The 18,829-nt window shown below is 37.1% G+C and overlaps 1 protein-coding gene across 2 annotated transcripts in view; it reads right to left on the bottom strand.

The window, feature by feature from the left end:
• Positions 1-172: 172 nt before the first annotated feature.
• IARS2 (isoleucyl-tRNA synthetase 2, mitochondrial) overlaps positions 173-18,829 on the bottom strand; it is a 31,452-nt gene continuing 12,795 nt past the window's right edge. For both annotated transcript variants that reach the window (XM_026066573.1, XM_026066574.1), the window contains 11 exons: positions 14,207-14,309; positions 13,501-13,594; positions 6,591-6,699; positions 5,662-5,764; positions 4,559-4,684; positions 4,028-4,159; positions 3,020-3,126; positions 1,948-2,093; positions 1,598-1,788; positions 734-878; positions 173-558 (listed from right to left, as the gene is read on the bottom strand). In XM_026066573.1, the coding sequence (XP_025922358.1) occupies positions 407-558; positions 734-878; positions 1,598-1,788; positions 1,948-2,093; positions 3,020-3,126; positions 4,028-4,159; positions 4,559-4,684; positions 5,662-5,764; positions 6,591-6,699; positions 13,501-13,594; positions 14,207-14,309 (1,408 nt within the window). In that variant the 3' untranslated portion in view covers positions 173-406. The remainder of the gene's footprint in view (positions 559-733; positions 879-1,597; positions 1,789-1,947; positions 2,094-3,019; positions 3,127-4,027; positions 4,160-4,558; positions 4,685-5,661; positions 5,765-6,590; positions 6,700-13,500; positions 13,595-14,206; positions 14,310-18,829) is intronic.

Here is an 18,829-nt window from a genome sequence, read left to right as displayed (position 1 = left end):
TTTCTCTCTTTTGTACTGTTTCATAAGGGAGGGACTCCAGCATAGAGGACTGATCCCTTGGGACTATATAAAACTACTTAATGCCACTACAGAAATGTAATAAACTCACTTTCACTTAAATGAAATTCCACAGTAAGATATCATGAACACAGGTTACTAAAACAAATCTGTCTTATTTTGAACAGCCTTTTTAATTAAGCTTAAAAGTGATATACACAATTTGGTATAATACAGAAGGCTCCCCCCATTAACAATATAATTCTGCTCAGGCTGGGCTTTAAACATCTGGCTCTGCAGTCTTCAATAAACAGACCTTTTGGTTAACCACCCCTCACACATTTCAGTACTCTTATTCCAATGGAGTTATCTACATTATGTCTATGCACAAGCTGGTCATATGTAATCTTCAAACACTCCCTTTTCCAGCAATGACTTTCATGCACCGTGGGCAGGGAGTGCTTGGGGAATTAGAAGTGTATCTCCTGCAGCGAGGGCATTTTGCTTTGGCAGTTGGTAGAACTATAACTTTATATGATGATTCTTCACGAATATCACCACCTGTTAAGGAAAGCATTACTATTGAGAACATCTAGGTGTAGGTATAGTAGCATACCCCTATTTATAAAAAGGGAAGCCCAACTCTACATATGAGGTGAATAACAAAGTGTGTTGCAGTGCAGAAAAGCACCAGATACTGCTTGGCAGAAAAGCAAGTCTGGAATAGTTCTCTTACCTTCTAAGTTAATCAAAAAAGTCCCACTGATGATGTTTGCATCTGCAGGTGTTTCTTTAGGAAACTCACTCAGCAGAGTTGTCTGGGAAGCCATCATTATTTCATTCAGCTGTGATACACTAGAAGATTCCTCAGCCTGCAGTACCTAGGGAAGAGCATTAACTTTCAGACTTGCAACCTGTTTTGGTTCCTAAGCATCTTTTAAAGTGCAGCCTCCTGCTAGCAAAGGTTAAAGCAAAAATTAGATTTATGCTGTATGTGTGTCTGCAACAGCTTTCAAAGCCACACTTCCAGATGTTCTATTGCCACCAGTGGAATAAAACTTGTCACGGAGAGCAGAAGTTTATATTTATATATAAATATTATAAATATATATTATTTTTATATATGTAAATATTTATTTAAATATATTTATAACACATGCACATACACACCATATATATGGGGTGTGTGTATATATGTTTAAATCTGGCATCAAAACTGAGATCTACCATACAAGCTCTAAGATTATCTGTTCTTTAAAATTATTAAATGCTAAGACTAATACCAGTGGTTCCTACAAACCAACTAGTTTCTTTGATAGTGAATCAACGTGGATTTGAACCAAGAGTCCAAATTCATTATTCCTACCAGGAAGCCCCTCTACCCCTACAGCCTTGAATTTCAGTGTCTAAGGCTCCCCTGTTCAGATAGATGTTTTCAAGTTACCTTGACACATCAAGAAAACAATTACTTTAGGGAGAACACTGCTGGTGGCACTAGAACACTCATTTTCTGACAAGCAAAGCCRTCTACAGGAGCAGAAGTGTGTTTATAGAAGTTAATATATTTTCCCACAGTAGTGTTCTTAGTTGCATCTTTTACCTCCATTAATTCAAATAGCAGTCCAGGCTCAATGACAATGACAACTTCATATTCCAAGGCATTCTTGCCAGAGATGGACCCAAGGAAAGAGTCTCTTATTGCACATGCACCTTCTACTGCTTCCTCAGTCCCAGGTTTCTTCCATCCTGAGCTTGCTTTAATCCAGCCACTACGAAACACACCTTCTGAGTCTTGAAAGCAAAGTAAACAAAGGCATTTTGAATGTAGTGCCTTTCTAGTCAAGTGCTTATTAAATGAAAAATAAAGCATGGTGTAGCTCTGTATTTGCATTCTTTTTAACTGTGCAATTAAACAGTATCACAAGTCCTTAGAAACTATACGCGCTTTACCCTTTTTATAAGGAAGGTGCTGGAAAACCTCCTCTGCCAAGTGAGGAAGAATCGGTGCAAATGATCGGACTACTATGTCCAAAGCCTCTGCTAGCACAGTTTGACATGAACGACGTTTAGGATCTTTCTCCTCTTCACAATAGAGCCTGCGAGATAGAGATGAAAGTTGTAAAGTATTCTCTTAGTATTGCCATGTTAGTGTTATTACTGAAGGGCCATACTTTCAAGGCTGCCAGTACTACCTTTCATGTAAAGTAGAAAGGCAAACAGATCAGGCTTTTATAAGAAAAAGCTTTTCCTAATTACCCTCCGTTGGAAAGCACAGTGGTATGGGTACAGGAGCATTTACATACACAGTCACATTTTGTTACAGGAAGGAGCTTTTGTACAATGCATTTTAATTTGCTTCATTTGTGTAGAAGGGAATCTTTCCTCAGGAAGGTGAGCCTGCAGCTCGGTTAACTCTTTATTCTAGTTCATCTATTAAATATAGTATTTGGGCTTTTTTTCCCCCCTTTATTTTCAGTCTGGAAACCAAAAGTTATGCAACTCTGTCCCCTCTTTCCCCCATAAAATAGCCCTTTCAAAGGTTGCTAAGCTATCAGACTACATCTTTGCTTAAAAAGTCATGCCTTTAGGATTCTTCATCTGTTTTTTAGACCAGTAAGACTTCAGGTTGCCCAGATGAGTGCTGCAGCCCTTCCCCCTACCCCCCAAACTCACAAATGTACACATTTATAGGTAGAAATACAGATTCAAGAATCTATCTTTACAACTTCATTTAGTTTTAAGGGTGTACAATGCTTGACTACCTTTCAAAAGGATTCAGCACCCCTACTGGAGAGAATATACTAGCACACTGATGACAAAAATATTCTGATAGCTGAAAGCAGCTAAGCTTTCATCTGTGTGCTTTAGTTCACTAAAGCACAACATATAGTTGTTAGACATTCTCAAAGGTACTTGTATTCACTCAACATTTGCCTGAAGTGTTATTACCAGCATTTCAAAGTGATTAACTTGCTTTTTTCCCATTTCCATGATGACTTAAAGGCAGCAGGAATGAACTTACCTGTCTTTGATTATGCTGAAATAAAAGTTAGACAAATTTCTGGAACAGAATGCTTGCAATAATCGAACAACTTTGCTATAATCATATTCTTTGTATGCTTCGGTAACCTGGGATAGGGAGCAGAGAGAGTTAAGTACCAATTTTGATCACACTGGATACAACAACAACTCCTGATGAACCTGAACTTACACGAACTGTGCTGAGTGACAGGAAGTCTGGGATAATCTTTTCTTTAATGGTTGTTGGAGGGGAAAAGTGTTAATTTAGTTAATCAGAACAAGCAAATCATTTCAATTCAAATATGGAGGGGTAGAGGAGAGGGGGAATCACAGAAACTATATCCACTCAGCAGAATGGTTCTGAGTGATATAAACTGCTAAATTCTGTGGAATATAGAAGATTTCCAAAGCTCTAGCAGTTTTTGATTCTTTAGATCCTACTCTAGGTATTAATTCTAAAAATTTCTAATTAGAGGCCTGGGGGAAAGGGACACAGGGGAGATGGAGAAAAGACAGGTCATGTCAAAAACAAGTTGAGCATATTAAAACCAAAGACTTCCTCTCAAGAGCTGAAATGGGTTTAAAGGAGGACACGTTGTATCAAAGAAACCTCAGTGGTCATAATTTGCCTATTTGATACATACTTTTTATTCTGATAGTTCCAATGAAAGTTGCATACCTATGCCAGAGGGGAAATTTAGCATTTAGATATTCAGAGGAAGTTGTTGTTTGTTTGTTATTTAAATGGAAGTCTAAAAAAGCCTCAACAGCCTTTAAACAACTCAAATGAATATTGTTAAGCTTTAAGTCACCTTTTTCTTATCAAAGGTATAAATGAAAACATGCATCAATTTTTTTTGCAGCACAGGAAAAAAAAACACCAAAACTTACTCTGTCTGAACTATTAGAATAGCCCACATGTCAAAGTTTCTTCTTTAAAATAATACAACACGCAGACTTAAAGCTTTTCACCTGGAGAGTATATCCAGTGAAAATTAATACAATTTACCTTGCTGCCGTAATCTTGCAATAAATGTAGCATGTATTGATCTATTATGTACATCTCTGAAGCGGGAACGGAATCAGTTTCTGGATTGAAGCCATCCATATTTCCCAGTATAAAGCGTAGCGTATTCCGAAGCTAGAAATAAACCAGATGAGTTAAATGTAAAGTTTTGCGCTTCAGATGAATCACAAGATGATACCATTCTACCATGAATTAACTAAATGTGGTTGTTTTTCGAATTGATTGYTTGAATAATTACAAAATACCACGCAGAATGTATGCCACAAAGACCTACAGAAGAACAAAGAACAGACTGCGGGCATTATTTAAGCATGCTGCAGGCCACATTCTTTTCCTTAGTACATACTGCTATTTCATCCACAGGTGTAAAAAGCAGTAGTAGCTGAGTTTGGAAAAGCTCTTCTAGTTTAAAGAGTAAAGCGCTATGCCATGACTTCTACTCAGCCAACACAAACCCAAATATAAAGAGGACCTGTCATTAGAATGAAGAGCATCAGTGTATTTGATTCTTACCTTGTTGATATCATCTCTTGCAGCATTAAGTACAACAGGTCCAATCAGCACCTCAGTAAAAACATTCGATTCTGCTACCCACCAGCGGAGAACATCAGCACCGTATGGAGGATCCTTGGTGTGATCCTACGTAGAGAAAGGAAAGCACACTACCAAACCTGACGGGGCTCCTGCAGCTTTAGAGAACAAAGCAATTCCAGGTTGTTAACATTATTTGTAACTGTGACCACGAGGCCATTGTATCTGGAGGCCTTCACCCCTCTTTTAGCAAGATTTACTGTTGAGCCCAGACTACAATATATCCTCGCAGCAGTCTGCATACACGCAATGCTAGAACTCAGGAAAATCAAGTTAAACCCATCTAACAGTCTTGAATCCTTTTCATACTTAACATTAATGTTAATATCTGAAGACATTTTTGGGGGTGGGCTTCAGATTGTTTTCCACTCCATTGTCAGCTCTGAAAATGGCTTCTCTCATTTTTGAAAGAACAGAAACTATTTTGTGTTTTATTGAATCAGGTTAATAAGGCATTGTAGACATTCTTTTGTCTAGATAGTCACATAAAACCGTTTGGTAGCCTCAGAAAGGGTATCAGCGAGGGGGGAAGGAGGAGGGGGGGATTCAGAGTACCACTTTGAGTGCAACCTCCCTGACTACAGAATAAAATCAGAAGTTCCCAGAGTCGATAAACAGCCCTGACTGAGAGCAGTCAGACTGCTGGTGCGCAACCACTGTCCTGACCGCTATCCTGCAAGGCCCACAGGTTTCAAGACATTGTTTGAAGGCATAGGATAATTCTTTCCCCACCCCAATCATTCCATCAACAGTGTTCCCAAATAAAGAATACCATTCTACATCTTCTATATAATTTAATTTCTTTTCTCTCAGCACAGAACAAAGTCTTTTTCAGCAATACAGCTAAAGTAAAACAACTCGAAGTTTTTAATCCAGCTAAACAGAATTGCAATATACCCAAAGTCATTAGAAAAGCTTTCTAGAATTCTGCTACAAGGCAGCAATATAGAGAAAAACATGCCACAAGACAGAGGCAAGGAAAAATTGTAACCAGCAATTCTAAGACACTCAGCATTTTGACTTACTTCTCCTCCATTGATTACCACATCAGGGTCAACCACATTGCCAATAGATTTAGACATCTTTTCCCCTTTTTCACCAAGAGTAAATCCATGGACTACCAGAGTCCTAGAGAAAAGGTTTTAGTGAAAACAAAACCCAGCAAAAAATCTACTGTTAAAAATACATTTCTAAAGAAGATACTCATACATCAAAACACATGCAAATCCACTACTTTGGTAAGCCTGGGGCTTTGTCTGTGGAACTCAACCAACCCTATGCTGTACAACCACCTGAGTAGCATATACATCTTTAATATATTTTACTCGTTTCATTTTTCTGTGTGACCAACACAATGTTTACAGATATCTAAGGCACATATATTTCAGATGAATTAAAGACTACAGTATTATTTTTTTCTTTAAGCCACTACATTTCCTAAAACTGCATAGCCCCCTTGCAACTGGCTCACATTTCCCTTCTCTATGCTTTTTATCTTCAAGGGGACAGACAGTACGTCACAGCTCCAGCATAAAACATGCACACAGTGATCCTGACCTCATTACAGCCTAATGTTCACTTCACATCTGTCAAAGCTCTTAAGTGATTTTTCAGACTACATTTCAAAAGGCTTTGATTATGGGGGTGTGAGGGATGGCAAAAGAACAGATCTGTATCTGATAATGTAATGGGGTATAACCTGAATAACTGAGAAAGGAAACAGCTTTTAAAATTCACATGGACAATTTTTTTTTAAGCAATAAATAAATCCATTACAATATAACCTGTAAAAAAAATCATTCTGAAAATAAACTTTATACTGAAAATGCAAAAACAAATCAGACATTCAGTAATGGCTTGATTTCCCTTGTTTATACACTACTGTCCATATTACAAAAACCCCATTATTCAAAAAAAAATGAACAAGTGATGTTCTTTCAACTCATGCACTTACTTATATGGTGCTTTTTTCCTTGTCGCCACACTAGTTAACAGAGAGGACTGAAACCATCCTCCCAGCTGGTCTTTTCCTTCAAGGTATAAATCTGCTCTTTGCTCTGCATCTTTAAAAACAGAAGATTTGTGTCTATATATATATTTTTAATATCAGCCTATATTAGATCAAGTAATTAATATACACAAAAAAAAATCTCTGAAAGTGATTAGGACCACTGATTTAACTCTTTAAATCCAGTAGATGAGTTGCTTTTATGAGAAATGTATGATTTCTTCAACATGATACAAATGATCCATTAGTATCACAAAATTTAAATAATTAAAACCCAAGACTCACTGAACTCTTAAATTTAACTTAGCTTAACTTTAAGCTTTCGAAGTTAAGCATTAACTTAGTTTAATTTCATTAAGCTTGCCTTCCCCCTAAGGAATTAATTATGAAAACAGATGCTATGACACTCAGAGCACTTCCGATGAGGTTCTAAAAGTACTTTCCAAATACTCATAATCAAACTGAAGGATTCAAGACAAGATCACATGCTTAGGAATTAGTAAGAATTTATGCTACAAACTGAGACTTCATCAATGGGGAATGGCTCCGGGTGCAAGGGACAGATGTAACATGACTGACTAGCCTCTGTAACACCTCAGGTATTTCCAGGTAAGACCAGTAAGCTTCAGCAGCGCAGCAGCGCCCAGAGCTCACCTGAAATAGCATTTACGTTCCTGGTCACTAGTGTTCCAGGATGATCAACATTTTCAGGAAAGGGTTAAGGCAGCGGGGGAGACAAAGCCTGTTGTGCAAGAGAGGAGTCTGGAGGTGCCTGGCTGGTTTAGCTTATCCCCATGAAAGCTGAGTGAGACTTTAACTGTTCTCTATAAGTACCCCAAGATAGGGATACTAGAAAAGAACAGTTTGAGCTAAGGCACACTGCTGGCATCAAAATAAATGGGCTAGGAGACACACAGACTGGCTATTAGCTGACTGCACAGCCAAAGCAGAGGAGCAAACCCAGCCTTCCCACGGGACTGAAAAAGGGCAGCGAAGCCTTCACGGCTTTACAGGAGTGGAGTGCAATCACTGTACAGAAAGGTGCAAGACCTGTTGACTCAACAAGTCCCTCCTAGACCTAAAAAAATCCCAGGCAGGTCAGCATCAGAGCAAGAAGAGAGTAACGCAGAGTACAGCAGAATATGCAAGTCACTAAACCCACAAAGTCTGCGAAATTATATGGACATTGGGAAGGTGGCAGGGGTAGGAATTTAGTATTGACTCTAAAAGTTGGTGGGGTAATTTTCCAGATATTCAGACAAAAGTTCCTCTGCCCAGTTTTATCTAATAGCTCCTTTTATGCTCTTCCTAGGACCCCTGAGACAATGCTTCTTTCTGCTGCTGACATACTTGATTTATTTGTTTAACTTAATGGAAGTTTCGATATTTAGATCCATCCTGCAATAAAATGAAGTTCAACATTACAAAGGTCAAGGCCAGGCAGTTACTGCTAGCACAGGGGGAAGGAAAGAAAAAAAAAAAGTGTGAGCGGATGTTACGGTTTTTAGCACACTTGTTTATTCCTTCAAGAAAATCTACAAAAGGGCTTGATTTTTAAAAGCAGAATAAAGAGGAATCAGTCTTTGAATCAGACTGCAAAAATACTTGTGAAGATAAGACAAAAAAAAAAAAGAATACTTGTGGTGAGGAAGAAAATAACAGTGGGAAACCTGTAAAAACCAACAGCATCAACACATTTTTTATTTACTGCCAGTTTACTAGATACTTTTTTTTTTTTTTAATAGAAGTGAACTTTTCACAGAAGTGACAATTGYTGCAACTTCTGGCAACTAGAAAAAAAACCTTAAAATAAGAAGGCTAAATCTAGACAAATAAAGAATTTGAACAAACAACTGATGACAAATAGCAAATTGAATAGGTGTATTCTGGCAGGAACTAGTATGTCTGACAGGCTGCCTGATATAACATATATGTTAAGTGAAGACCTAAACATTTTATCTCTGTAAAATATAGCATGGTCATTGCATAAACAAAACCTGCTTTTTAAGTTTACAGGTAGCTCTCCTACCTCAGTTTTATTGAAATTGCAGTGGTTTATATATAAATTAATTAGAACACTGTGCATATTTCTTCATAAATGGAAGAATATGTTTAACAACCCAGAAGAGACTTTTCAGTTGTTTACTTTACATTGAGTTATAGTACATAGGTCATTAAAGAGTATTAAAATTTATGATCCTTCTGGTTTGGATTTCAAGATTCTGTATCTTTGATCTTACAGACTTTGACTTTTAGATTAAACGTATTGTATTTTAATGCCAGGAATGAATCAGCTAAGATAAATTTAAGTCTCTCAGTCAGCACAAAAGTTTAAGCACATAGATAGGCCCATTGTAAAATAATTACAATCATACAGTTAAATATTATCTAATAAGATAGGGAAAGAATTATGATGCTGAAAACTACCATCATTGTGATAGAGAACTATGGGTTATACGCTGTTTGATTTTTTTTTTTTAAAACCAACAGCAGATCACATCTTAGTTGAGTGTGTATTTTTATATAACATTTTCAAAAATAATAATCTCATGTTCATAGTGTATACAATACACTGCCATGAGGAAAATGAGATTTGTAAAAGAACTTTAAGATGATAAAGGTTTTTTCTAAAATGGATTCTCCAAAGACAGCTACTGAAATGGGCACTATCAAAGGGGAACAAAGTTATTACAGAAGTTCCTCAATGATCAGTCTGGAGAATGTTTCTGTTTAAACATTTATTAATGGATATTGTCATTAAATACAGAAACATGCTAACAAAAATGAACAGGCCTGGAATTTGCTGAGGCAGAGGTGCTCTTTCACCACGTGAAACACCACCTGTGCTCCGTCCCATAGGGGACTCTGGTTAACTGAATTGCTCTGGAGAATGATGCAGCTCTTGCATCTTGCTGTAAGACTGTTTGAGAAGACAAGGTGTATTTCTAATTATTGGGAAACGATATGGAACCAGCCACACTAAAGGAAGTCTGCCACTGCAATCTGGAGTTAGCATGCTGTTTTCTGTAGGGTTTTGGAAGACTTCCACTAATTAGAGATATTAGGGCAGAGATGATGAAAAATGTGTCCAAAGTATTCAGTGTGTGTTATTTTCTCCAAGTCATTTCCCAAGAAACAATAATTATGTTTCAGTTATTTAAATTAAATAAAAGCACTTACTCTAAAATTTGTATATTATTTATAATCCTTCATAAATATGCATTACAAAAGCATTAGAAATACAAGGCCAAGCACTCAACTTTGCATTTATGAACTTTTGCAGTTATTTGTCCACCCTTAATCCATCACCCTCCTGTCTGAATTATGAAACAGTTTTTAGTTACATGGCTGTTGAAAATACAGTACATACCTTTTAGATATCAATCAGGGCTATGCACTGAAGGAAATTTGTCTATGACAACTCATTTACAGCAGAATTTAGAAAATAAATGAATATAGCAAGACACTGTCTGCAGCGAGCATGGGCTGATAGTTAAAGCAACTGAATACAGTCTAAGGAACCAGAGTTTAGCCCTGCTGCACCTGGGAAAGCCCACATGATGATCTGCAAGTCATTTCAATCCAAATTTTCACAACTTTTATTTTTTTCTATGTGTCTGACCTGAGGGTCTGGATCTGCAGTTCTATCAAACACTTATTGCAGATAGAGCTGAACACAAACTGAACTGAACTTTGAAGAAAATATTAATAACAGAGTCCTAGGAATCACAAAATTGTGTATTCAAAATTGGCAGATGCTTTAGAACCAAATTTTGCCTTTACTACACAGTTTGTAGGTAGCAGGTTAACACTGTCTCACAGTGGTACTGTAAAAATGAATCTATTATTGTATGAAGCATTCAGATATTACACATTTTAACACTTTATAAAAAGAAAGTGGAAAAAGCTTCTTTTCAAAAATATTTGAGGCATCTGCAGCAAGAAAGAGACAGGATTAGACTGCACAACACAAAACTCTTCAGTGAAGTTAGTGCTATGCATACAGAGCATTAGTGAAGTAAATAGTATCACCAGAAATATTTTAGTAGTGTTGTTTTTTCTTGAGCACATTGCAATAAGCAGATGTGGGTTTGCTCRCAATGGTGCAAGCAGTTTAACGTTTATTTTGCACACAACCTAATTATAATTATGGATTTTTGGTTTTGTGACTATGGTAATTAAATCTTCCATCTTAATGTGCAAGTAGCACCTTCCTGTCACAATGCTGACATATAATGGCATGTTAATTTTGAGTCTGGGTAATTTGTTGTTTAGCCAGAATCAATACCTTTGATACCTCTAGACTGGAAAAGGGAAGCAAATGCTAAGTTAATGCAACAGGCAACTTCAAGTCACTTCCATTAGAACTTTGCACTGTCTCTGGTGGCAAAAGCAACAGGGCAGCCCTAGAAATACTACTGCTCCCCTGCAACCTATTACTTAGACCCTTCGGACTGCTGTTCTGGAGCAATTCTTTAACCCGTCTGAAAACCTTACACTGCAGGATCTCTCCTCTTCCCTTCCCCTTTCCAACTTGCCATATTTCATATATATGATATGCATGGCCATTAGCTAAAATAATGAGTTTAAAAACTGTTGCATCTCATTTAATAACTGTTTTGCTCTGACATAGCTAGTTCAAGTCCAGTGAAAGCTCAGGTCCAAGCTCCCCAGGACTGGTCACACAGCTGTTGAAGAAAACTGCTTATTTTTGCAAGACTGGAATTGGTAAGAAAATCAGTAACAGTGTTTTTTCCTGTTGGTTACTAATAGAAAATTCGTTGCCTTATAATTTTCAATAACTTGAATTCCCAGTAGACTGCAACAATTATGTACATTAGTCTCCCAGTTTTAGCAACCTATTAAATGCTCTAAAATTAAGTCCTCTGAAATTAACTCATGTGCTACTGACCTTTATAAGAACTGCTACCATACATGACTCTCTAATCAGAGGGTAAGCAGTAACTTCTGTTATCACTGATCATCTTCTACAAATGTAATAGATCACACTTTACAGGTAGCATGTCAGCTCCCAGAGGCCAGTATGATTTCAGGAGTTTAAGCCACGGGGAGTTGTTCTTTCTGTTGTGACATTCTCTAAGCAATTTGGGATTTTTCCATGCTCCTCCTCCCACAGGAGCACTTTGGAAAGCAAGCCCATCATTCACTATGTTAGTAAACGCTGCCAATTATTATTGTTTATGTAGAAAGAAGCTCTGTATCAAGTTTAAAAGCTGGTGTATACTTTGAAACACAAGATGAAACTATTCGTTCAACAGCTCTTGCAAAGAGCATTTTTCAAAAACGGTAAGTTAAACCAGTCACTTCATCTGGATCGGACTCTGTACTTCCACTTCTGGCAGCAAATGGGAGCCTCAATTACACAGAACAAAAGGCAACGCAACTTTAGCCTAGTTTCTGAAGATAAAGAGGCTTTTGAGATCACACTGCCTGTTAGTTGTGTCCCTCCCCAACTTTTGAACCTACTGGGCCGATCCAGTCAAGCCGGAGAGCAAGATAAGAAGTCTTAAACACACCAAATTCCAGCAAGTTTCATGAAAACAGGTGACTGGCCGGGAAGAGGGAAAGGGGCATTTTTAATGGTTCAACAAAAGAGGAAGTTTCTGCTATGAAAGACCCAACACTTAACAAACGTCACAGAAACCATATGGGAGCCAGAGACAAGTTAACAGGGAATCAAGGGTCTTGATTCTGCTACTGCTTATTAAACATGTTGTCTTTCTTCTATACAGGACTAGAAATAGTTTTTTATAGAAATGCTGAGATGTTAAGCCCTTAAGAATGCAAGCATGTACTTGTGCATGTAAAATACCATTACTACAAAACCTTTCAAAAACCAAACCAAACCAGAAACCTTTTTAAAGAGAATGAACTTTAGTGTATGTAAAGGTCCTTTAGAAAATGTTTGCTGATGGTACTGTTGCCTGACCATGTTGCTAGGAAATAAAACCTCTGGTACTAACGTGTTTTATAATTCAACAAGATTGTTATCACACAATTGTGTGCTGAGGGTTTAAAGTCCAACAGACTTGATGCACCAGACAGGACTCCTCCTTTAGAAAGGACTCCTGACTTTGAATTAATCTCCAGGCAAACAGTATTTGTGTGTGTATATATACACACACACGTATATATACACACATATGTACATATGTGTGTGTATATGTGTGTGTGTGTGTATGTGTGTGTGTATATATATATATATATGAATTGAATACAAATTAGTAATGATTTTTCTATCATAATGCTCACGTTTTACCGCAGATTTGCATAACAACAACTGCTGGTAGTACATGCTATAAATAATACATAGCAAGTACAAACATTTTAAACCACAACAAACTGCTTTACTTACTGAAAGTAACCAGAAGTGAAAAAAGTACTAATGTACACATACTCCGTTAAAAATGCTTAAACTTTTTGAAATTCAGCAGCCAATCTCAATTTTGTCCCGTTTCAAATAGCATGCACTAGTGCAAACTGAAATTTGTTAACTAAAAATCATTTAAGGTCTATCAGGTAGCAGTGAAAGGCCTTGGCCATTTGTGTCATAAAAATTCTACAGGAAAAAACAAGCATGTTCTGATAGGAGATAAAAGGCATGCCACATGGTCAGTCAGGTAAGGGTATTAGAAAAATCTCAACTTACTGAAAATGTGTTTGCCAACGTTAAACCTTATTCCTTACAAGCAAAAGCATCTTTACAATAATTGACCACCAGTTTGCTGCTGGYATAATCCAACTCAGTTTTGCTGATACCAACAGCATCATATGAAATAGTTATATTTGGTTCCCCAACTGTTACAGAAAAATTATGAACATATTAATTCCATACCTTCCAAAACATGGGCCCAGGAAGTTCCACTATCAAACCAGATGTCTAGGACATCCTGTCCCTTTACATAATCTGAAATATCATGACCACCAGCCTATTGGAAAAACAATTATTAAATAATGCAAATAGCATACTCCATATCATTAATGCTTTTCAAAGCTAAAAATAAAGCAGACTTGATTTCTGGACCAGTTTTGTACAAGTTCTGCTAGCAATGTTGCAAGTGAACACAAAATAACTTAAATAATTATTCACAACAGTTTTCAGATTAATAGTGACAAAGAAACAGAACAAAGAAAAATTACCTAAAAAACTCAGATGCTAGAGTAACACTATGGGTTTTTTTGTAAGCTTAAGAACCTAACTATTAATGGAACAACAGAAGGTACGAAGAACAAAAAAAGTCTTGTTCTAATGACAAAAAAAAGACTTAATACATAAYTGGGCTTATAACTTGGTTAAGTAGGATGTGAGTTTCCTCCTGGACTAAAAGGAGGAAAATAGAGAATTTATGCCCTGAATTAATGGCACAAATCTGATTGTGTGTATTTTGTCATACTCAGCTCTTACTTTTTGAACATTCCCTTCACAGGATACCTTCTCATAAATGTAGAAGGTTGAAAAGTGTTGCAAGAATATGTGAAGGTTTTATACTACTTCCCATCACTGAACCACCTCATTCTGTATTTGAAGTAAAAAAAATTACCTTTGCTACAGCCTCTTTTGATAGTAGCTGTTCAATAGGAAGAGTCCACCATGCATCTGTCCCTTGCTGCTCCACTATTTTAATGACATTTGCGATGGTTTCACTGGGTTAGAAGGARAAATGGATTGTATGAATTGGTAAGTTACCAGACATTTCTTCAAGCACCTAGATCAAAGCGGTGAAGTATATTGATAAAGAGATTAAACTATTTAAACCTGCAATTTGTCAGCTTCCCAGCTGGACAGCTTTCTACTTTTGTCTTCCAAGATGCTAGCTGTAGGGTTGTGTAAAAGCCTGGATATATAGAAACCTGCATATATTCTGGGTAGCTTTTCTGCAAATCATCATCAATAGCTTGGACACTCAAAAAAGATGCCAGCAGCCTGAAGACTTCTAAAACCCATTTCACTTGTCATTTCTTGGCCTTGGAATGACAGAAACAAAACAACTATTTCCCCCCAAATATTCGCTCTTTTTGATAATAGCCTTCTCTTTTCCACTTGACYGAGAGGGACCTTGAGAACTCATGTGGACACGGAGCTAGGAAATATCAGAATTTCAAATTATGTACAGACCTCATATTATACTAGCAGCTGCCTGGATTCCTCTCTTTCAGCAATACATTTTTAAAATATAAAGACAGGTATATACTAAAGACATCATTCCCAATAATGGAGGAAACTGTAGTTCTTGTACCCAGTAGAGGAGTGATGTAATCAACCACCCAGTCTACACTCCGAGGGCAATGTATCAGTCAATATAGTATAGCACAAGCAAGGACAAAGATTCTGAAACAAACAGATACTATGGGAAAAAAAAGTTTTTTAAACTAAGCATCTTTTTCCTGATGTGAACAGATAACAGAACAGCAAGGCATGCAGTTCTCTGTACTATTTATGATATATTCAATTGTTGTCCACAGTAGGCAAGGCTAGAGGGAATTGATTTTTAATATAATTTAATATCAAGTCTAGGCAAACATTAAGCTAGGTCTAGGCAAACATTAAGCTAGGTCTAAAAAACAAACAAACAAAAAAATCCCCCAAACTCATTTCATCTCACTGGCTCACAGAGCATCTACTAAAGAGATGATTTTTAAAGCATCTACTGTATCTAAGGAATATATCAGATCATCATGGCCTGCTAACTTCAAGCTAAGACCACTATATAACCTTAGCCACCAGAGATGTGTTTTTAACTTGGAAAACATGTATTTAGTCAATTAACTAAGTTCTTGACACAGTAYTGCAATAAGGGAAAAGTAAAATAATGACCTGGCACACATTAATCTTGAAAATACAAAATGCAGATGATCTAACTTCTTTAGTATCATTACTTGGTTTTATATTCAGACTTCCACACACTATATTCTCTGTACTGCTGCTAAGCTGGGCTACATCACCACAACGTTTAGTGTACTCTTACAGACAGAGCCTAAGCGTGACAACTTACATTCTTCAAGAAGATATATAACAAATTACTATATAATAACACAACGTGAGATAAGATGGTAAGAAGACAATGCAATTTTGCTGTTGATGGTGAGGATAAAATTGCAGTGACAGACCAATGATTCTGTATTAACCAGTCACAGTCTTTTCAAAGTAAATCCATTTAGAACAGCCCGGTAYGTTTTCTGGAGAGAAAACACACTACCACTAATCAGTATCACTTACAGAACCAGAGCTAACTAGCACCCACTGGCATTCTCACTCTTTTAGGCCACACTGGATGGCAGTCACCTTCACATTTAATAGTCATGGGGCACAGCTTATGGCTTTGCAATATATCTGCTAACAACTCTTTCAGTAAAACAAAATTTAGGAGCTCCAATTCTGAATGGTGTCTTCTCCCTTTAGAAATATTACAGAGGCCTATTTGCAACAAGATACTTCCGCTGTTAAGCGTTACTTCTCCAAAACAGAAGCAAACAACAAATCCAGCCCTGATAGATCGCCCTAGATTAAGCAATAAATATCCTTTGTGCCTTACTTCCTCCAGGCTAAATCTGCAAATTCAGAAACCTCTCAGGAAAATCATATAAGCCAAGACCAAATTTATTTTGATCGTCTCCAACCAGACTAAACTATTCCACCAAATTTGACTCTTCTCTGCTGCATGAGCACCTTCTACTGAAGGTTTGGAGGTAAAGCCAGCTTTGTCAATGATGACACAAATTGTAGCACCTAGGAACATTTCAGAAAAAGCAATACACAACATTAATTTCCATTCCTTGACACAAGAAGGCTCCATCTTTGACTCTTTTGATGCAGTATCAGTGTATCTTTAATTCTAATTATGGGTTACTACTCCTCTTCAACCGAATACTTCAAGAGCTCTCTCGACAGTCTCAATGTTTTAGGCCAACTCTTACCCTGTGAAAGTGACTGGCAGCATTTATACTTTTTGAGGAGAAGCAACATACCAGAATACAAGCGTAACTCACGTTGGCAAATGTCTTGTAATATAAAATAGCAATGAATCAAGAAGTCAAGTCAAACAAAACTGTCAGCTTTAATGCTGATCTTTCACAGATTTCAGAGTGTACCTAAATTAAAAGAGAATGATTAAAATTTGATTTGGCTCATGTCCCTAAACATGCTTATTACCAAGTAAAATTTTAGTGCACTTTGAGAGATTCACAAAATAAATAATTCCATGCTTGAATAATGGCTCTGGTATCAAGTTAGAGCCTAAAAACTTTTCTAATTGAGAATCATACCAATAATCAGTAGGAATACAAGTAGAAAAGTCTGTAAAGAGGTCTATAAAACAAAGTCTAAAAACAAGTCTATAAAACAAGCAGAAAAATTTACACAGRAACTTGCTTGTCTTCCAAGTAACTTTCCCATACTGCAAATATAATTCAGTGGAGCAGCATAAACTATGGTGATAAATTCATTCCCAGCCTGTACATTTTTAAAGCATTCAACAGGTATTTAATGAAACCACTGTTTGCAGTGATTCTTAAAAAAGAGATAGATTCAGCTACAGGCCAAAATTGACAGCAGAAACTTCAATCTGTCAAATATTCTAAACTTTAAGCAAAGAAGCTACACCCTGAAGTGTCACCAATATTCCAACATTGTAACTGTCAATTTATCCTAGAGTTTTCTATAGAAACACAGAAGAGGACTGCCAAAAAGGGATTCCAAAGACAGTAACCCCCAAGTCCCTTTGGGTGCACTCTAGAGACGCACAGAGGCATGTCAAAGCTGCTCTAAACTTAGATTCAGTTTGGTAGCCCTCATCCCCCTTTAGGTTCAAAGCAACCAACCAAACAAGCAGTGCAAGGGAAGAGGGACCACTATTAGCACGAGAAGATTTACCATAAAGATCCGCACATTTCTGTGCCGTGCCTGTTCTGCTGAACTTGCATAGGCTGATGAGATAGACTGGTAGCTTCTGACAAAAACTTAGGAGTCCTCAGGGGGTAACCATGAAATATGCCATGTTTGCCGACAAGGGTGTTTTAGAGTTGCAATTGCTATTAGATCCATTTGGGAATCATTTCACTTACCCCAATCAAAATGTACTGTATGACAGCATTTATTAAAATACTGGTCTCTAATCAAAGGTTTTTGGTTTTTTTTTTTTAATTAAGTATGTATAYGTACACATACATACAAATACATACATGTGCTTTTAATACGCATTATATCCATTAAGATCTCACAGGAAATGATTACTGTCCTACAAACCTGAGGAGGGAAGCTTATATTTGAAGTTACTGCCTACTTCTCTCTTCAGGAGTGAGAAGCAGCATTTTCTTCCAATCCTACTTGGCCAGAGAAGCCTCCGCAGGTGCATCACAGAACTGTGGGGAGAAATCGGCAGGGCGGGTGGCAACGCAATGCTACAGGAGGGCAAACTGTACAGCTTGTAGCAGGGACAAACTGTTCCCCTTTCCCTCGGGGGTGAGGGGGAGGGACAAGAAGGAAATAAACCTTGCTCTCAAGCTCCTGCGGGAAACATTACAGAATTACTGCCTTCGTTTACAGTAAGCGTGGCCAATACCACACACTGGTTAGCTACCACCGTAGGCATATTGCTTCTGCAAATCATACCACGGACTAACCTTTTACCAAGCATGCTGCTATGCAATGTAAAAGCTTGTGCTGTTATTTGATAAAGAGCAGAATTATTTTAAAGGTGTATTTCTGTGACATGAACATGAACTAACGATTATGCTACAGAAGAAAGTTCTCAATCAGAAGAACGTCAGCTTTCTTTTAGGAATCACTTATAAGCAACAGTCAATGACTGCCAATTTATTATTGACCAATATTCTCAAAATTTGATCAGTTTCAAATCAAGGAATAAAGCACATTTTAGCAGTTCAAATTCTTTTTCTCATTACATTTGGTTTCCCTACTGAAAGTAAGTGTTCTGGTAAATATTAACAGACAGGCAATCTAGTATTTTAAAGAGAAGATATTTAGGACCAAAGATTCCAAATACATCAAACATTTTTCTCCTACAGTTTCAAAAACCCAAAACAAATACCCCCCCCGCTACTCTGATCTTTTTGTAAGATCCTTATGAATAACTGTTACCATAATAGAGAGAAAACGAGTATATTTAAGGTGTCTGTATTGTAAGAAGTTTTTTTTTTTTTTTTTT

The sequence above is a fragment of the Apteryx rowi genome, unplaced genomic scaffold (genome assembly GCF_003343035.1).
Source record: "Apteryx rowi isolate R43461 unplaced genomic scaffold, aptRow1 scaffold_243, whole genome shotgun sequence".
Taxonomy (NCBI): domain Eukaryota; kingdom Metazoa; phylum Chordata; class Aves; order Apterygiformes; family Apterygidae; genus Apteryx; species Apteryx rowi.
This window is presented reverse-complemented; position numbering and strand designations above follow the sequence as displayed.